This window comes from Centruroides vittatus, unplaced genomic scaffold (genome assembly GCF_030686945.1).
Source record: "Centruroides vittatus isolate TY-2023 unplaced genomic scaffold, ASM3068694v2 scaffold_3038, whole genome shotgun sequence".
Taxonomy (NCBI): Eukaryota; Metazoa; Arthropoda; class Arachnida; order Scorpiones; family Buthidae; genus Centruroides; species Centruroides vittatus.
In genome coordinates, this window is record NW_027122698.1 from 387,352 (window position 1) to 402,347 (window position 14,996).

At 32.0% G+C, this 14,996-nt stretch overlaps 2 protein-coding genes and 1 long non-coding RNA gene across 3 annotated transcripts; 2 read left to right on the plus strand and 1 right to left on the minus strand.

The window, feature by feature from the left end:
* The first annotated feature begins 1,079 nt into the window (after nucleotides 1–1,079).
* Nucleotides 1,080–2,566, plus strand: LOC136988015 (uncharacterized). Its single transcript, XM_067285786.1, has 2 exons — nucleotides 1,080–1,338; nucleotides 1,419–2,566. Exons 1-2 carry the CDS (start codon nucleotides 1,166–1,168, stop codon nucleotides 2,518–2,520), a joined length of 1,275 nt encoding a protein of 424 aa, XP_067141887.1. The 5' UTR covers nucleotides 1,080–1,165; the 3' UTR covers nucleotides 2,521–2,566.
* A 2,727-nt stretch (nucleotides 2,567–5,293) lies between these two features.
* On the plus strand, nucleotides 5,294–5,946 carry LOC136988013 (uncharacterized). Its single transcript, XR_010882711.1, has 3 exons — nucleotides 5,294–5,438; nucleotides 5,526–5,686; nucleotides 5,772–5,946. It is a non-coding gene; the product is annotated as an uncharacterized lncRNA (long non-coding RNA).
* A 6,987-nt stretch (nucleotides 5,947–12,933) lies between these two features.
* LOC136988018 (DNA polymerase epsilon subunit 2-like) lies at nucleotides 12,934–14,996 on the minus strand. The gene is made up of 4 exons (XM_067285790.1): nucleotides 14,895–14,996; nucleotides 14,151–14,553; nucleotides 13,409–13,530; nucleotides 12,934–13,035 (listed from the first exon to the last, which is right to left on the minus strand). Exons 1-4 carry the CDS (start codon nucleotides 14,940–14,942, stop codon nucleotides 13,006–13,008), a joined length of 603 nt encoding a protein of 200 aa, XP_067141891.1. The 5' UTR covers nucleotides 14,943–14,996; the 3' UTR covers nucleotides 12,934–13,005.

Consider the following 14,996-nt stretch of genomic DNA (forward strand, 5'->3'; position numbering starts at 1 on the left):
ACTTCTATTTTTTTTCCTCTAAAAAAATAATTTTTTCCTAAAAATAAATGATTTTAACGCGAATTTCAGTGAGGTTCGGACCTATCCAGAGCCTCACAACAAAATACTGTACTTTTAACTAGATTTCAACTAGGAAGTTGTAAATTTCATTTAAAAATAAGGTTATTGTAAACATACATGTATTTTATTGTGTAAAACTAATTATTTTAATTTAATTGAAAAATACCTTTGTAAAATTTTTCCCGAAATTTTCCGATGTTTCATAGTTTTTTTCCCGGGTTTGGTTTTCTTTGCCTGTGGCCCTCGTGATTAGGCCACACTAGGCTGTCGCAGTAATAGGAAAAAAAAAATTATGTTTAAACATAGTTTTGTGCGGGCCCCTATTTTGTGGGGGCCCTGGGCACAGGCCCCAAATGTCCTTATGTAAATCCGGCCCTGGCTGTCATTATAGGTCTACTGTCTATTTATCGTAAGTTAGTACCTACTGTAAACAAATTAAGGCACACTTTCCTTTGTTTATTAGGTTAATTCTACGTCCATTCATTAAAAACCGCGTTGCATCTCGTTCGTTGGCAGAAAATAGTTTCTAGTTATTTATAAAAACATCAATGAAATACAGGTCACTTAGCAATAATTATAAATGTGGTTATTTTATATTATGTAAAGTGTTATTTTTAACGAATATTCGCACATTCTGAATCACTAAAAATAAACGATTTCCAGTCATGCGCATTATAATGTTCTGGTTTTGTTTTCCATTTATTACGTATTATGGCAAGCGTAGTTGTTTGCCTTAATACGTGCATTTGATAATATTTTATTTGTGATTAAGAGTAGGATCACACTTCACTGGGTGCAATCCGGCTTACTTTCATCAGTGGTGTTAATTTGAAAAAAAGTCTTTACGTAATGTCTGCCCTGAATATATCGGATCTCGTTCCTTCCCATCTTGTCGACCCCTTTGGGATTCATACTGAATCCACGATATCACGGTACGAAATTGTCTCTTAATAACCACAGGCCGAAAAAAGTAAAAAATAAGAATAATTTATCAGGAAAATTCTGTTTGCTTTCCAAACAATGATATAATAAAACTATAACAATCGACAATTCTATTAATACTCATTGTTATTGGAGTTGTATTTGGTTCCAGCTGATCACATTTATGGATTCAAAAATAATCGCACTCCTACCATCAGATGGAGGTAAAATATTTATCTCTGAATCCACTTTTGATAAAATTCGCAATGAGCAGCTGGAATCCATGATGGAAAGTCGAGAAGATTCGAGAATACTGAAATTTCCATACCCAACTGAAGTTGTCGCTCGGGTTGTTAAGTAAGATAATATATCGTATCTTAGTAAATCAAAATTAAAATATTTGCATTCTTCAAATATATTTTATATTTATGTTGCAGTTATTTGGATACAAATGACCCTCAGATAAAATCTTTAAAAAATGGTTTCCATTTGTATCACTTAAGCAGAAACTATGAAATCAAAATATTAAGCATCAAGTGCCAAGAGTATATTGTCGAGCAGTTAAGCGAGAAAAATGTCTGCTTAATTCACGATTTCGCCTGCAAAATGAATCTCATTCAGATACAATATCATTGCTGGAAAATTTTCGATTCGTATTGGCGAGAGATATTCGAAGGAGAAGATTTCAAATCCTGCGGGACTACGACAATAGACAGACTGGTATCTCGTCCATTATACACAAGTATGAGTGAAGTGGATATATTTTTGGCCGTCTACAAGTGGATCGAAGAGAAAATTAAAAGAGAAATGGGAACATCATTTGCTGAAATGGACGATAACGCGAAGAAACAAAAATATCGAGAAGAAATGCAACCTTTTCTTAAGAAAATTAGATTCTTAGCAATGAACAAAGTAGAATTAATAAATAATATATTCAAACTGCATTTGCTAACAAAAGAAGAAGAAAAATCCATTGTCATCTGTATGGAAACTCAAAATTTCTCTGATTATCCGAGCTATTTCAGCAAAGATTCAAACAAGAGATACAGAAATGAATATTCAAATTACGCATCTCTGTTTGACTTTAAATACATAAAAGAATCTCCTCGCGTAACCGAAAAGAGCAAAAAGCCATTTACATTTTTTAGCAGCGAGATACTAGTAAAGGAAGATTGTTTCGTCAATACCCTTAACCTTCCCATAACTCTTAAATGTGAATGCATACCAATAGAGATTTATGGCTACATAAATTCGGTACAAAATGGTGTTTTACGTTTTAAATCTCTTTGCAACTCGAAAGGAAATGTAAAATTGGAAAATCCCATATACGTTGGAAAAAATTCGTCTTGTCGTCTGTCCGTAGTTTTTGAACGAGAAGATTGGATCCATAACAATATAGAATTACAATTACCAACAACAGATATTTTCTGTACACCCGAAGGATCCGAGGGTGTGTTATTCGAACAGAAGTTAATTAAAAATGGGATTATTGAAAAAGAAAGCGATAATTTTGCTTTCCTCGTTTACTTATATTTTTGAAAACCATCGATATATTTTCTCACTTTTATAAATTGGAAGTACGTAATTTGAAGACTCCATATTACTTTATAATATTAAATTCAATCTGATTAATTGTTAAAATTTGTTTCCTTTAAAAAAATACTGATTGACAATTTATAAAGAATGCTTTTAAGATGGAATTTATTTTAGTTAAATATTTCTGTCTAGGTTAATAAACACAATTACATTTGTATTCTGTCGGAATACTAAAAATTCTCATAAGAAGATTTGGTAATTATATAGTTTAAGGGAATATGAATTTTTAAAATTATGTTATATTAAAAAGAATGTATATTTAATAATTATTCGGAAAACGCATAACATTTTCCCGGGCGACCCGTACATAAAGTGCTATAAAAAAATTTATAGGACTACGTACCGATTGTGCCCTGTTCGAGATGCCATTGCTTAAGTTTGCCATCGTCGTGGAGGTGCACGCTGGACGGCGGATGCACACGAAGTGTGTCACTTGACCCAATCAACGTCACTTGGTCACGTGAATAGGTCTCTGACACGTTTCCGGGCAGCTTTCTTCAGCGAGAAGAAAAGCTGCGGAAAGTTGTCAAACTGTAGTCCGCGAGTTGTTCGAAGTGACACGAGGTAATCAAGTGTTATTAATAAGATGTCATTAGCTCTATCATGTGATGGTTAAAGTGTACCTAGGTAACTCCTATGGCAACACTTCCGGAATCTCGATAGCATTTGCGATTAGAAATGCAATTTTTTAATTTTTCGTTGGCCTGAGGACGCACGTTCTAACCTAACCTAACCTATTCTATTCCCTAATAAATTACCAAATTATTGATAATTTATTAGGGAATAGAATAGGTTAGGTTAATTACCAATTATCAATCCGGGCAATCCCTAATAAATTACCAAATTATCAATAATTTGGTAATTTATTAGGGATTGCCCGGAAGGCCCTCGTTGCAGATTGCGTTGCCTTATTCCAATAAGGCAACGCAACCTGTGGGCAATCTGCAATGAGGGTCTTCCGGGAATACTTATGTAGGAAACTGGCCTTTACGTATTAGAAGTAGAACTTGAAGAAATATGTGAACGATGATGGGTTCGATTAGCAAGAGTAACTGGGTACTAAATGAGAGAAAAAGAATATCTTTTAAACTCACTAATGACCTAATTTACCACTTCCAGTTAAGACTACAGTAGAATTTAAATCGATAATTTAGTTAAAATTAGTATTTACTTCGCAGTAATTCTCGATTTAACTCTTAAATCCGAACCACGAGGCATAAAGGTTTCTGCTATTAAAAGTCGTAAAAGGACACGAAGTATTCGATTTTCACTAGTATTCAAGATGACTGTGTTCATAGTGTACTGTAAGACAATGGATGTTCCCATATCAAACGGTCCTCGACAAATATCGTCGAGGACCGCTTGAGTTCCGGGCCTCTAATGTTGGCGCCGATGGTGGAAAGCCACTACATTCCTGTATTAATATTTCTGTAGATAAATGGTAAACTTTTAGATATTGTATAGGTATGTGTATAAGTGCATTTGACACATTGAAATCTTTTCCTCATATAAATGCAGTCTCTGTTAATTAATTTATTTACAAAATTAAGTGTGCCTATCTCGGCAAAAATTTATGCGAGGTCACATACTATATCATTCTCAATATTATGACAGGAAAACAAGTAACATTGTTATATGCTCCATCAGAAAGTTTGCTTGACACTTGGAATCATTCTACGCAGTGGTGATATTCGAAATAGTTAACAAAGGGTTCGCTAGCAGAAAATTTTTCTTTGACAATCACCGACAAACGAAATGGAAGTTTTGGCTAGAAATAAATACAATACCTTTTCTTGCTATATATCTAATAATCAGTGGCGTATTTGGAACGTAACGAGCCCTGGGCGAAGACCAGGTAACAATAGTATATTAGTGCTGTCGACTTTTTTTTCTTTTTTAGGCAGAGAAATTTTTCACCCCGAATGGCACTACTCATAGTAAACAGATGTCATCATCTCTCGTAATACAATATCCTTTTTATTTCGCTGTCCATAGCCTGACACGTGTTCCACAGCCATCTTGTATTATCTCGCGCGCGTGGGATTGTGGGATCTCTCTTATGACTGGATCTAGTTTCAAGAACTCTCTTGAATCGATCGCGGTTAAACCTCGTTTCGGTCGAGATTAAAACGGTCGAGAGAGATCGCACCAAGACATAGTCCCCGACCTTGCTCACAATCTAGATTGAAATGCTCGGTGCGAACAAGGCTCTAGTTTAGTAGTATTACAGAGTATAATACGTATATTTTAATATATTTTTTTAAAAAACAAAACCCCTGAGAAATGTTCCGTGTGTTTAACAAGGTTCGGAAAACTGAAAATTTTAACAACGGGTTCGGCCGAACCCGTGCGAACCCGCTGAATATCACCACTGATTCTACGCGTGTTAAAGAATTATTTAACTAAATAATTTTATAAATTTATTTAAATAAGATAATTTAAAATATCAGAAACTATGAATTCTTTTCCAGATAAATAATTTCCAATTCGAAAATTAAAGTCTCCAGCTGCGGTAATGAATCAATTTTACATATTTATTCATTTTTATAAAAGAATAGAAAAGAACGAAATAAGTTTTGTCACGAACAAAAAAAATTCTTGTTTATTTTTTAGTGATTGATAAAATATTATTGAATTATATCTTCCTTTACATCAACTTTTGCTTTAAGTAATCACGCAACTCGTTGGAATAAAAGAGTAAATAGCATTGCCCACTCCTTCGATTGTATGAATTTCTATTTTAATCTTGGATATTGATTTAAGTCGATTTCCCGAAGATGAATCCATATTTAGAACCTTCTATATTATTTGCAATTTTAATGGCCGTGTTAGTGATAAACGCATTCTCCCCATTCCTTACTGTAAGTATGAATGCATTTGAAGTGTTTGCGTGTCTCTTTTTGTATAATGATAATCAGTTTATGTAATGTTAACAATGAATTTTCCAGGTTTTATCTACTGTGCTGTTTTCTATACTAAACGTTATCATATTCTTACTATTCGACTACATTTCGTCAACGTATGGTGAGTTAGCTCCTCTGAAGTTATTTCTGGAGATCTCATTAAGTAATTCTTTATTATGGATCATGGAATTAATTCTATTTGTGGAGTAAGAATCAACACTATATTTTGGTTTTTAGCGGCTATTTTGGGTATTATTATAATAAATTTAATTTTTGTATTTTTAATTGTAGAAATCGATACTTTCTGGTAGACAAAAGTAGGAATTTCGGTTGCTGTGATTGTGTCCACCTCATGCTGCTTTCTATACAAGTTAATGTCTTCGCATTCACTTTATACTGGTCATCGAATATTATCGAAGATTTAACACTTCCAAGAGCATAAATTGAATATAAATGGAACATTTTCTTTGGCAGAAATACTAAGGATGTCGACAACCTAACGATTTTAAGTAATTATTAATAGTATTAGTATTTAAATCAATGTAAGTAAAACTAAATGAGATTTTTTAGTGTGTTTTGTTTTTAATGGATTTTTAAGCTTTACAAATTTATAGAGATTTTTTTTTTACCTGTAAAGATGCTAAAGTAGCTTCTAGATTCACTTTATTTGTGCGAATAGCAAATAGGCTAAATGTGGAATCTCTAAACTTGTACTTTTTCGTAATTTTGCGAAAAAGAAGTCATTACACTGATACAAAGTCATTTTATCCTTTTTCCTTCTTAAAAAACTGGGACATTAATACCGATATGTGTGATTTTTAGTCATGATTTGAATAAAGATTTAGAAGAATTTTCAGAAAGTCAAATTATAGTTTGTCAAACGAACAATTATTTATCGTGATTAAAAATCGCTGCCCGACATTGTCTGTCATGTTTTTTAATTTATTTAATTTAAAATATATGCTCTCCACGTCAAATTAAGTCGTAAGACTATTAATTTGTACGTCATGCATTCTTTTTAACAATAGAGTTGTGCCGTTCATCTATTAACTGCTTTTCAGGCGAAAAGTTTTTAAATTTAATTAACGCGACTTCGGTTTGCATCGAAACTTCTTATATAGTTAGGATGTTACCTTAAAAAAGGTTCTTCCTGGTAACATCGTAGATAAATAAACTCTTGTCTGTTTCGGAATTCTTTTTAGGGGCGTTGAAAGATTGTGGTATAAATTTACCAAAATTACAGTAATTTATAAGTGGGATGATAAATTCTTATTGTAAATTAACTCAGTGTACAGAAAAATCATTTGAGTACAGTACATCAAATTCCAAATACACAGCAGCTAATGTTGGTGATACAGTAAAGATTCGTGTACCTGATGTAGATCGAACCCGCAGTAATGGAAAAAATATTTTAGGTGTCGTTGTTGCGGTTAAAGATAAAAACCTTTACAAACTGGGTACCAAATGTGGTATATTAAATGTATTATATTCCAGAAACCAATTTACTGTTTGTAAAGAAAACTTCATTTCTGTTGAAGATGTATCAGGTGAAGAAATTTCGCTTAGAGAATGTGCAAGAATGTCATCAATTTCTGGAGGTCAAGGCTATAGTCGATGCTGCTGCTAAATTGGTTGCAAATCTAATAGATGCTACAAAGAAAAAAAATTATGTAATTCCAAATATCATCATAATCTTAATTGCTCAAATAAACTAAAACCATTTAATATTTTATATAATTTATACCAAAAATGAAACTCCAGAAATTTCCTGTAAATTGATTTTTTAATTAAGTATAAATTTGTTAATAAATACTTTTAACTATATTAATTAAACTAATATTAACAAATAGTACTTTGAAATAATTTACAAAAAATTAAATATTTTAAAAGAAACTCCACTTATTTCATTTAAATCAAATTTAAAATTCGGTACTAAACACGATATGCACACGCAACCGTATGTCGGATGATCACTCCTCAACGTATTATCATCACTTTGCCCGACTAGGTGGTAGCAGTATTCATAATGACCGGTCAGTTTGATAAATGAATGAATATTTATCACACTGCCAGCCCTTGTCACTTTGTCATAACATGTACATAACGTACACAATACAATGGAAGTATTGGAGTCATGTCTGCATTATAATTTCATTATGCATGTATTAAATTAATTATTTGTACATGTAATTGTCTAACACTTAGTTTTAAAAAAATTATTCTTTTAACGTTTGTAGACGTGTTACACAGAAATCTTCACGTGTTTTGTTCAATTACACAGAACATGTCGAGAAAAGAACACAAAACTCTGTCAGCGAATCAACCATCTCTATCGACAAAGTAAGTCGCAGCAAAAATATCATAAAATTATAACATAGTTTAAACGGTTAATGTTACCTATGGTTCCAAAATGGCGGCTCGTCTCTGATTCCAGCAAATAGAAAAAGGGAAACAGTGGAAACGAATTTTCTAATCTAACCTAACCTATTCTAATAATTTTGTTGGTAATAATTATGGTAATATATTAAAATAGATTAGGTTAGGTTAGAACGTTCGTTCCCACTGTTTCTCTTTTTCTATTTGCTGGAATAAGAGACGAGCCGCCATTTTGGAACCATAGGTAACATTAACCGTTTAAATTAAATGGCGATCAATATAGAAAATATAATTATATTCATTTTAAGAAATATTAAACAACAACTAATCTGGTAAAGGAATATTTAAATAATTCATCCTTTATGAATTTTTTCCATTATTTCGGACTTAGTGTCTATATCCGAAAATCTTACAGATAAATTATAATTGTGGTTACAAATATATGTATAATTATTAAGTGTTGATATATCATTATCGGCATCGAAATTTTGGTATTGTAACATTACGAATTGTTTTCTTACAATTATTTCTAAAGAAAAGTATGTATATGTTTTATCCATATATTAGTGTTTTTGAAAAATTTTACTGGCTTATATTATTGTCGGAACGTAGTGACGACTAATACTTGACTTCGTGCATTCCTTGTCCACAGAATAACTCTGGAATGAGTTGTTCGATCTTGATGAAATTTTCTACGACGACTCATCATCACTCAAGGACGAACTGATTAAAGTTTCAACTCTCAAAAATGATCCATACTGAAGAAAAACCCTATCTCCAGTTCTACAAAACGGATCATTTTTGAAAGTTGAAATTTTAATCAGTTCATCCTTGAGTGATGATGAGTCGTCGTAGAAAATTTCATCAAGATCGGACAACTCATTCTAGAGTTATAATGTTGACAAGGAATGCATGAAGTCAAGTGTTAATCGCTTCCAGCACGCACGTGTAGAAGCGTCATCTAGTGGTCGGAAATATGACAAGCATTAAAACAATAATTTTGAAAGGTAAATGTTATCGCTAACTAGATACACAACAAATATAAAGAATCCTTATAGAATAATAAGTTTAAAAAGTTTTCTTTTTTTAACTTATTATTCTATAACATGGAACATTAGTGATCAATATTGATGGCTTTACGATCCATTTTCTCCTTTGTCTTCCTATCGTTAGTACGAAATTTTGATCTCTAAATGAAGAAGCTGCGCAGAAATTCCAGATTGAGATGAAGTCGCTCAAATTCATCATCATCATGAAATGTCAATAATTGGTGCAGGAATGCTTTACATAATCGAGAGAAGATTGAGGGAGATAAACCCCGAAAAAGATGAGCCGTTTGGTGGATTCTTTGTCTATTTGTTTGGTGATTTTCGTCAGCTTCCTCCTATTAAAGATACTCCTCTCTCCTCGAGTGTTTTTTACAATGTAATGTCCCAACAAGGTCCCTACCTTGTTGGGACATTACATTACATTCGCATTTGATTCTTTTGAGAAGTTCATTGAACTTAGTAATTCTCATAGACAAAATAGTGCAGATAGTTCCTTCACAGATGTCTTACAACATCTAGCTTCGGGTGATCTCTCCTGATATAGATCTGAACACTCTGACGACAAGAAATGGAGCCTATTTATCCAGAGATGAACTTGATCAGTTCCAACGGGTATATCCAACAAACGAGTAAGTTAAACAAAGCAACGAAGACTACTTGCAGTCAACTGGGACTGCAGTCAAGCTTGCAGTCCCTGTTGCTTATATAGCATCTGAAAACACTCCAGATATTGCCCTGCCTTCGTCCAAAGATGACTCAGCACTTGGTCTCTCCAAGTATTTGAATCTCTCAGTTAATGCCAGAATCATTTTGAGAGTCAACTTATGGGTGCAAAGAGGTCTCGTCAATGGTTCACTAGGAACTATACGCTACATTATATATGCTCCTAATGCTTGCCCTCCAGCTCTTCCTCTGTTTATTTTAGTGGAATTCATTTATGGTAATCTGTTTCCAATAATCCCCATAACACGCTCTTCGAACGATGGCAGTATATTGCGATCTCGTAGACATTTTCCCCTTACCTTAGCATACTCGATGACTATACATAAATCACAGGGATTAACTCTTCCAAAAATCAAAATAAATATAGGGAAAAAAGAGACAGCTATCGGTCTTACCTATGTTACATTGAGTCGAGTGAAAAAAATAACTGACTCAGTATTTTTAAAGAGTTACAATAAAGATCGCTACGAGTCAATCTGTAAGTCCAAGGCCCGTAGTGATAGGCAGAATTTCGTGAAGACGTTGGCATAGCGATTAATTAATGGCTTATTCTGACTTTATATTTGTACCTTTAAATGATTCAATAGAAATCAAATATATTGTTGAGAACGAATGATTCTTTGCTTCTTTTTCCCTGATAATCTAGAAAATAAAGTGCGAGCAGCTTCGTTCCGACTACACGCTGATGCGGCGTTACTTAACTAGTTATACGCAAATTCAGTTTTTCTTTTACCAAATGATATTGTTTTAAAGTGTATTTTTAATATTTGGGTTAAAATTTAAACATTAAAATACAGTGAAATATTCGTTTATTTACGTCGATTACGTTACTTCTGAGAAAGTAATAAACTAGACGGTCTTTAACCACTCATCAGTCCAATGAGTTGAATACGTGAAGATCGAACAATGTTCGTTTTACACATAAAAGCACTCACACGTCATCGACCGTTATGGAGATGATTCCGATATTATGGAGATGATATTTTCGATGTATTCTTGAATTTCTGACTTGTTTCACTAGGGTGTTATCAAATATTTTAAACAGTTATAATGTATGTTGTACGCTTTATACAGCCGAAAGTATTACGTCTCAATTGCCTCGTATGAACAAGTTTTCTTATTCCCTTTATTCTACTTTACACTTTTTATATATTTGTGTATGTCTACTTTTCTTTGTATTTTGTGGTGTAAATGTAAAAATATTCTGATATTGTCTCTGACAAATTTAACGATACACATCATGAAAGCACATTAATTTTATTGACCAGAAGAGTAAAACATGAATGTTAACGATTTGTGCTTTAATACGTTCAATAATTTTAACAAATAATTTAAATAAGTTAAAGCACAAAAACTCATTTGCACAAAACATCACAGAGGATAATTTTAAACATTTTTTCTTTTGTTTTAAATTAATTTTCTTAAATTTAAATACAACACACAGAACAACTCGATTTTTCTAGAAGAAATGTGAAGAGATTAAGAAAAAAGGGCCAAGCACTTTTACAAGTTACGCTTTTATGGTTATAACAATCATTATAAATCCACTGAAAATCTGTCGACAAAGTTTTAAAAGTAGTCGATCGCTTCCAAAATGAATTACAGTTGGGTAGAGATTTAGGGAAATGTCAGAACTCTCCTGTAACGAAATTCTAGTTGGAAAGATAAGATTTCGTCGATGGTTTTTCAAACGATTTCTTTTTTCAATGGACCAAGCAACTTTGTAATAAATTCTTATTTAACAGCGTAACTGATACAACACATTTCTTCTAACAGACTAACGTAAGAAGGAGAAATTTTCATAATATTCAACGAAAACGAAGAAAAAAATTGGCCCTCTCCGCAGTTTCTCCTGAAAGAATATCAATAATCTCAATGTTAAAAACATTATTATTTAAAATTATAATGCAAAAATTTGTATATATTTTTAGTTTATATGATAACCATTTTTCTATGAATAAAAAACACATTTTTATAGCATACGAAGAATTGTTCTGCATCCGAACTAACGGCCTCTGCTTGGCCAATGTTCTCCATAGATCCACCGATCTACGTTTTTCCCAAACTGGAGTACCGCGAACTCCTGGGATCGAAGGATTGGTCTAGTGTTCGCAATGTTTGTTTATGTCATAATATAAGTCTTTCTGCATTATTTGTGTTATATGAAATATAATATAAACATTTGAAATTATTTTACAAAACGCTGTTTACGTGCTTAATTATAGACACCCAGGAACATTCGTATACGCTTTAAACATATGGTGGGAATCAATGGAATTCGATGGTTTGGAAACTCGAGCGCAGATATAGATGCTGTATATTTAATTTTTATGTAACAAAATTGACGATGGTTATATTTTTCAACCGTATTATGGATTATCACTATTCTTATTAAAAGAAAACCCGTATAACCCAGCCTGGTAATCTGGTGCATAGATTATACAGTAGAAAACTCTTACGGCTTAGCAATAACGGTATCGTGGTATTAGTTGTAATTTCAACACTAAATTTCCCATAATTACAGTAATATAGTAAAGCCTATTTAAGAACGAAAGTTACTGGAAGCTTCTGCTTTGCCAAGTTTTGTTGTTTACTAAATTAACTAAACTAGACTGTAAACGTAACATAAGTGCTGTATCGTCACAGCTACATTCCACACACGAAAATGCCGTCTTAGCAAAGAAAATATTACAGTAGTTAGTAACTACGTTCACTACAAAATCTCCATTACTTCGAGATCGTAAATTACATTTAATTATTCAGAATAAAGTCGCTGTTGCATCGAGATACGCGGCATTAATCCACGTTTTAAAATACAAATAAACATCGGCGAGCCGATTGCATCGAATTCCGCAAGTTACCACTGGTTACTAGGATAAATAGATAGAAAATATGAAAGAAAATGGAGGAGTGAAACAAAAATTAACACCCTTTTTTGCATTATCTAAATGGCAATAGTATGATGGTGACTGATAAGTGTAGAAAACCAGGAACACTGAAGCATTTCTCTAAATGTCATTTTGCTTTTTATTTTGTTTCTCTAAACCTCTAACACTATTTCGTAAGACAATTAATTTTTCCGGTCAGTGTTTATGACAGGACGTCGCAGCATTTGACTCCGTTGGGACACTGTTACAATGCCGTCTTGTTAATTTAAACTCAGTGGCATTTTGTGTGAACATTTAACTGTTTTAGAAGTGATTGAAATAAACGTGCTAAATCGATTAACCTTCCGAAACGTAAAATTAAATTAAACGAAACGTAAAATAAGAATTAGAATTGACATAATACTTTACACACCTTCTTAAATATCGTCCACTCTACTTTCTTCGTTTCAAACATGGACACACCACAGATGGAAACTTGCGAAGAAAATGTCAAAAAATGTCCATGCAGTTTGTAGTTTCCTAGAAAGGGTATAAAGATTAATTAAAAGAATTTCAAATATAAAATTTTACAGTTATTTCGATTACAAAAACAATTTCGTATAATTGAATATTTAATCATGTAAACGAGTATAAAATTTGGTATTGGAAGACAGAAAATATCATTTCTAAGGGAATTAAGTAACTTTACTGATTTCCATTTAATATTTAAATTTTTACAATCTGAATATATAAATTATTTGAAAAGTGAAAACATAAATTATACTCTCATTTAAGTGTCTTTAACAATTTCAGACAGAGAAAACTCGAAATAAAATTAAAAGTATATATTTAGCAAAAGCTGAAAATTGGTTTATAAGTCTAATCTAATGAAGTTTAGGAAATACTTTCTCACCTCATTTTTGTATTCTTCAATGGTTTCGTGTTTGGATAAAGATCTATCATCCTCATTTTTGCTATTTTCGCATTCGGTTATGTCCTGAAACTCTTCCTTTTGTTTCTGTTCATCATCGTACACTAAAACAGAAAATTTACACTTCGTTAATTTTTTAATCTAATTATAATATACAACAGTATATTTTATTTTTAATTCGGGATTTCCAATAGTACAACGATGCCATTTTCTACTTTGTACGAGACAAAATGACTATCGAGACTTTAGGATTGGCGAAAAAGAAGAAACCATGCCATTATGTATAAGAATTACACGCAACCTTCATCCGTAGTAAATATTCACTCAAAAATAAATTGTGTTTTATTTTAAATATTAAATAGGCATTGTCGAAAACCACAGGCTAATTCAGTGAATTGCCTCTTTTCTCTTTATCCGCATAAATGACACGAACATCAATATAATATTGTTTAAAGACAATTGAAATTGTATTAAAACAATATTCGGATTACTTTTTCACGTTACACCGCTACAAATGCTCATTTCAATTTATGTTATATGTGTAGTTACTGTACATCTAGTACACAAAATTCGGTCAACAATACTCTTAACTTATTGAAATTATGAAAAAATATAAATATTGAGATCAAACGAAATAATTTTGAGAGATGAATACTAATTGTGTATTGAATTTTTTGATGCTGCATTTTACTTGGCTAGTAGTGTAATAATCTTGTAGTCTTACCTTTTTCAGATTCATCACTTTTCATGGATTGAATGACTTGTAGTGATGTTAAATTTGTATTATTAACAAAGTTTTCTTCCTCAATGTCATCTCTGATAGAAGATATTGATGACGCATCACTTTCAACATTCGTTTGTTGAATTTCTTTTATCGACTCGACGTCGTCATCGGAATGTTCATTGTTTTTTAATTCGCTATTTGTGTGGATTGAATCGTCGTCTTCCGATGATGCATTTTCGGATTCAAACTCGTCTTCTTCATAAATGATTTCGTTTACGAGTGAAAATCTTTCTAAATTTATAAAAGCCCATTTTAACGGTCTGTGAATGTACAAGTCGTCCACAGTTTCCGTCAATTGTTCCGGAGAATAATCAAAATCTTCACTCTTTTGCTCATCGAAATTCTGTAAAATAACGAAAAATAAATATTTTAAAATTTCGAATTAACTTAAAAAAATGTTGAATCCATATTCAACAATTTTATTGCAAATTAATGTATTAAAATTTGTATTGTACGTTTAATGAATACGGGGAAACTTGAAACGATTTTGATTTCTGTTAAATTGATTTATTAAAGTAGGCCTACTAAAATTGATTTTTTATCATTTGGCATAAAATTTATTTCATGATAAATAAATAACTTGCATCCTATTTCAATAATACATTACCCTAATTTATTTTTCGGTAATAAACTTTAAATAGATAGAAGAATTTCTTTAAATTAGTATAACATGTATCAGCTTACGTTAGAAAAAAAATTTTCGTCATCGGATGTATCAGAAATTTCATCCATTTTTCTTTCTCTTTTTGTATTTGAGTGTATTTCTGGTTCGATAATTTTAGTAAT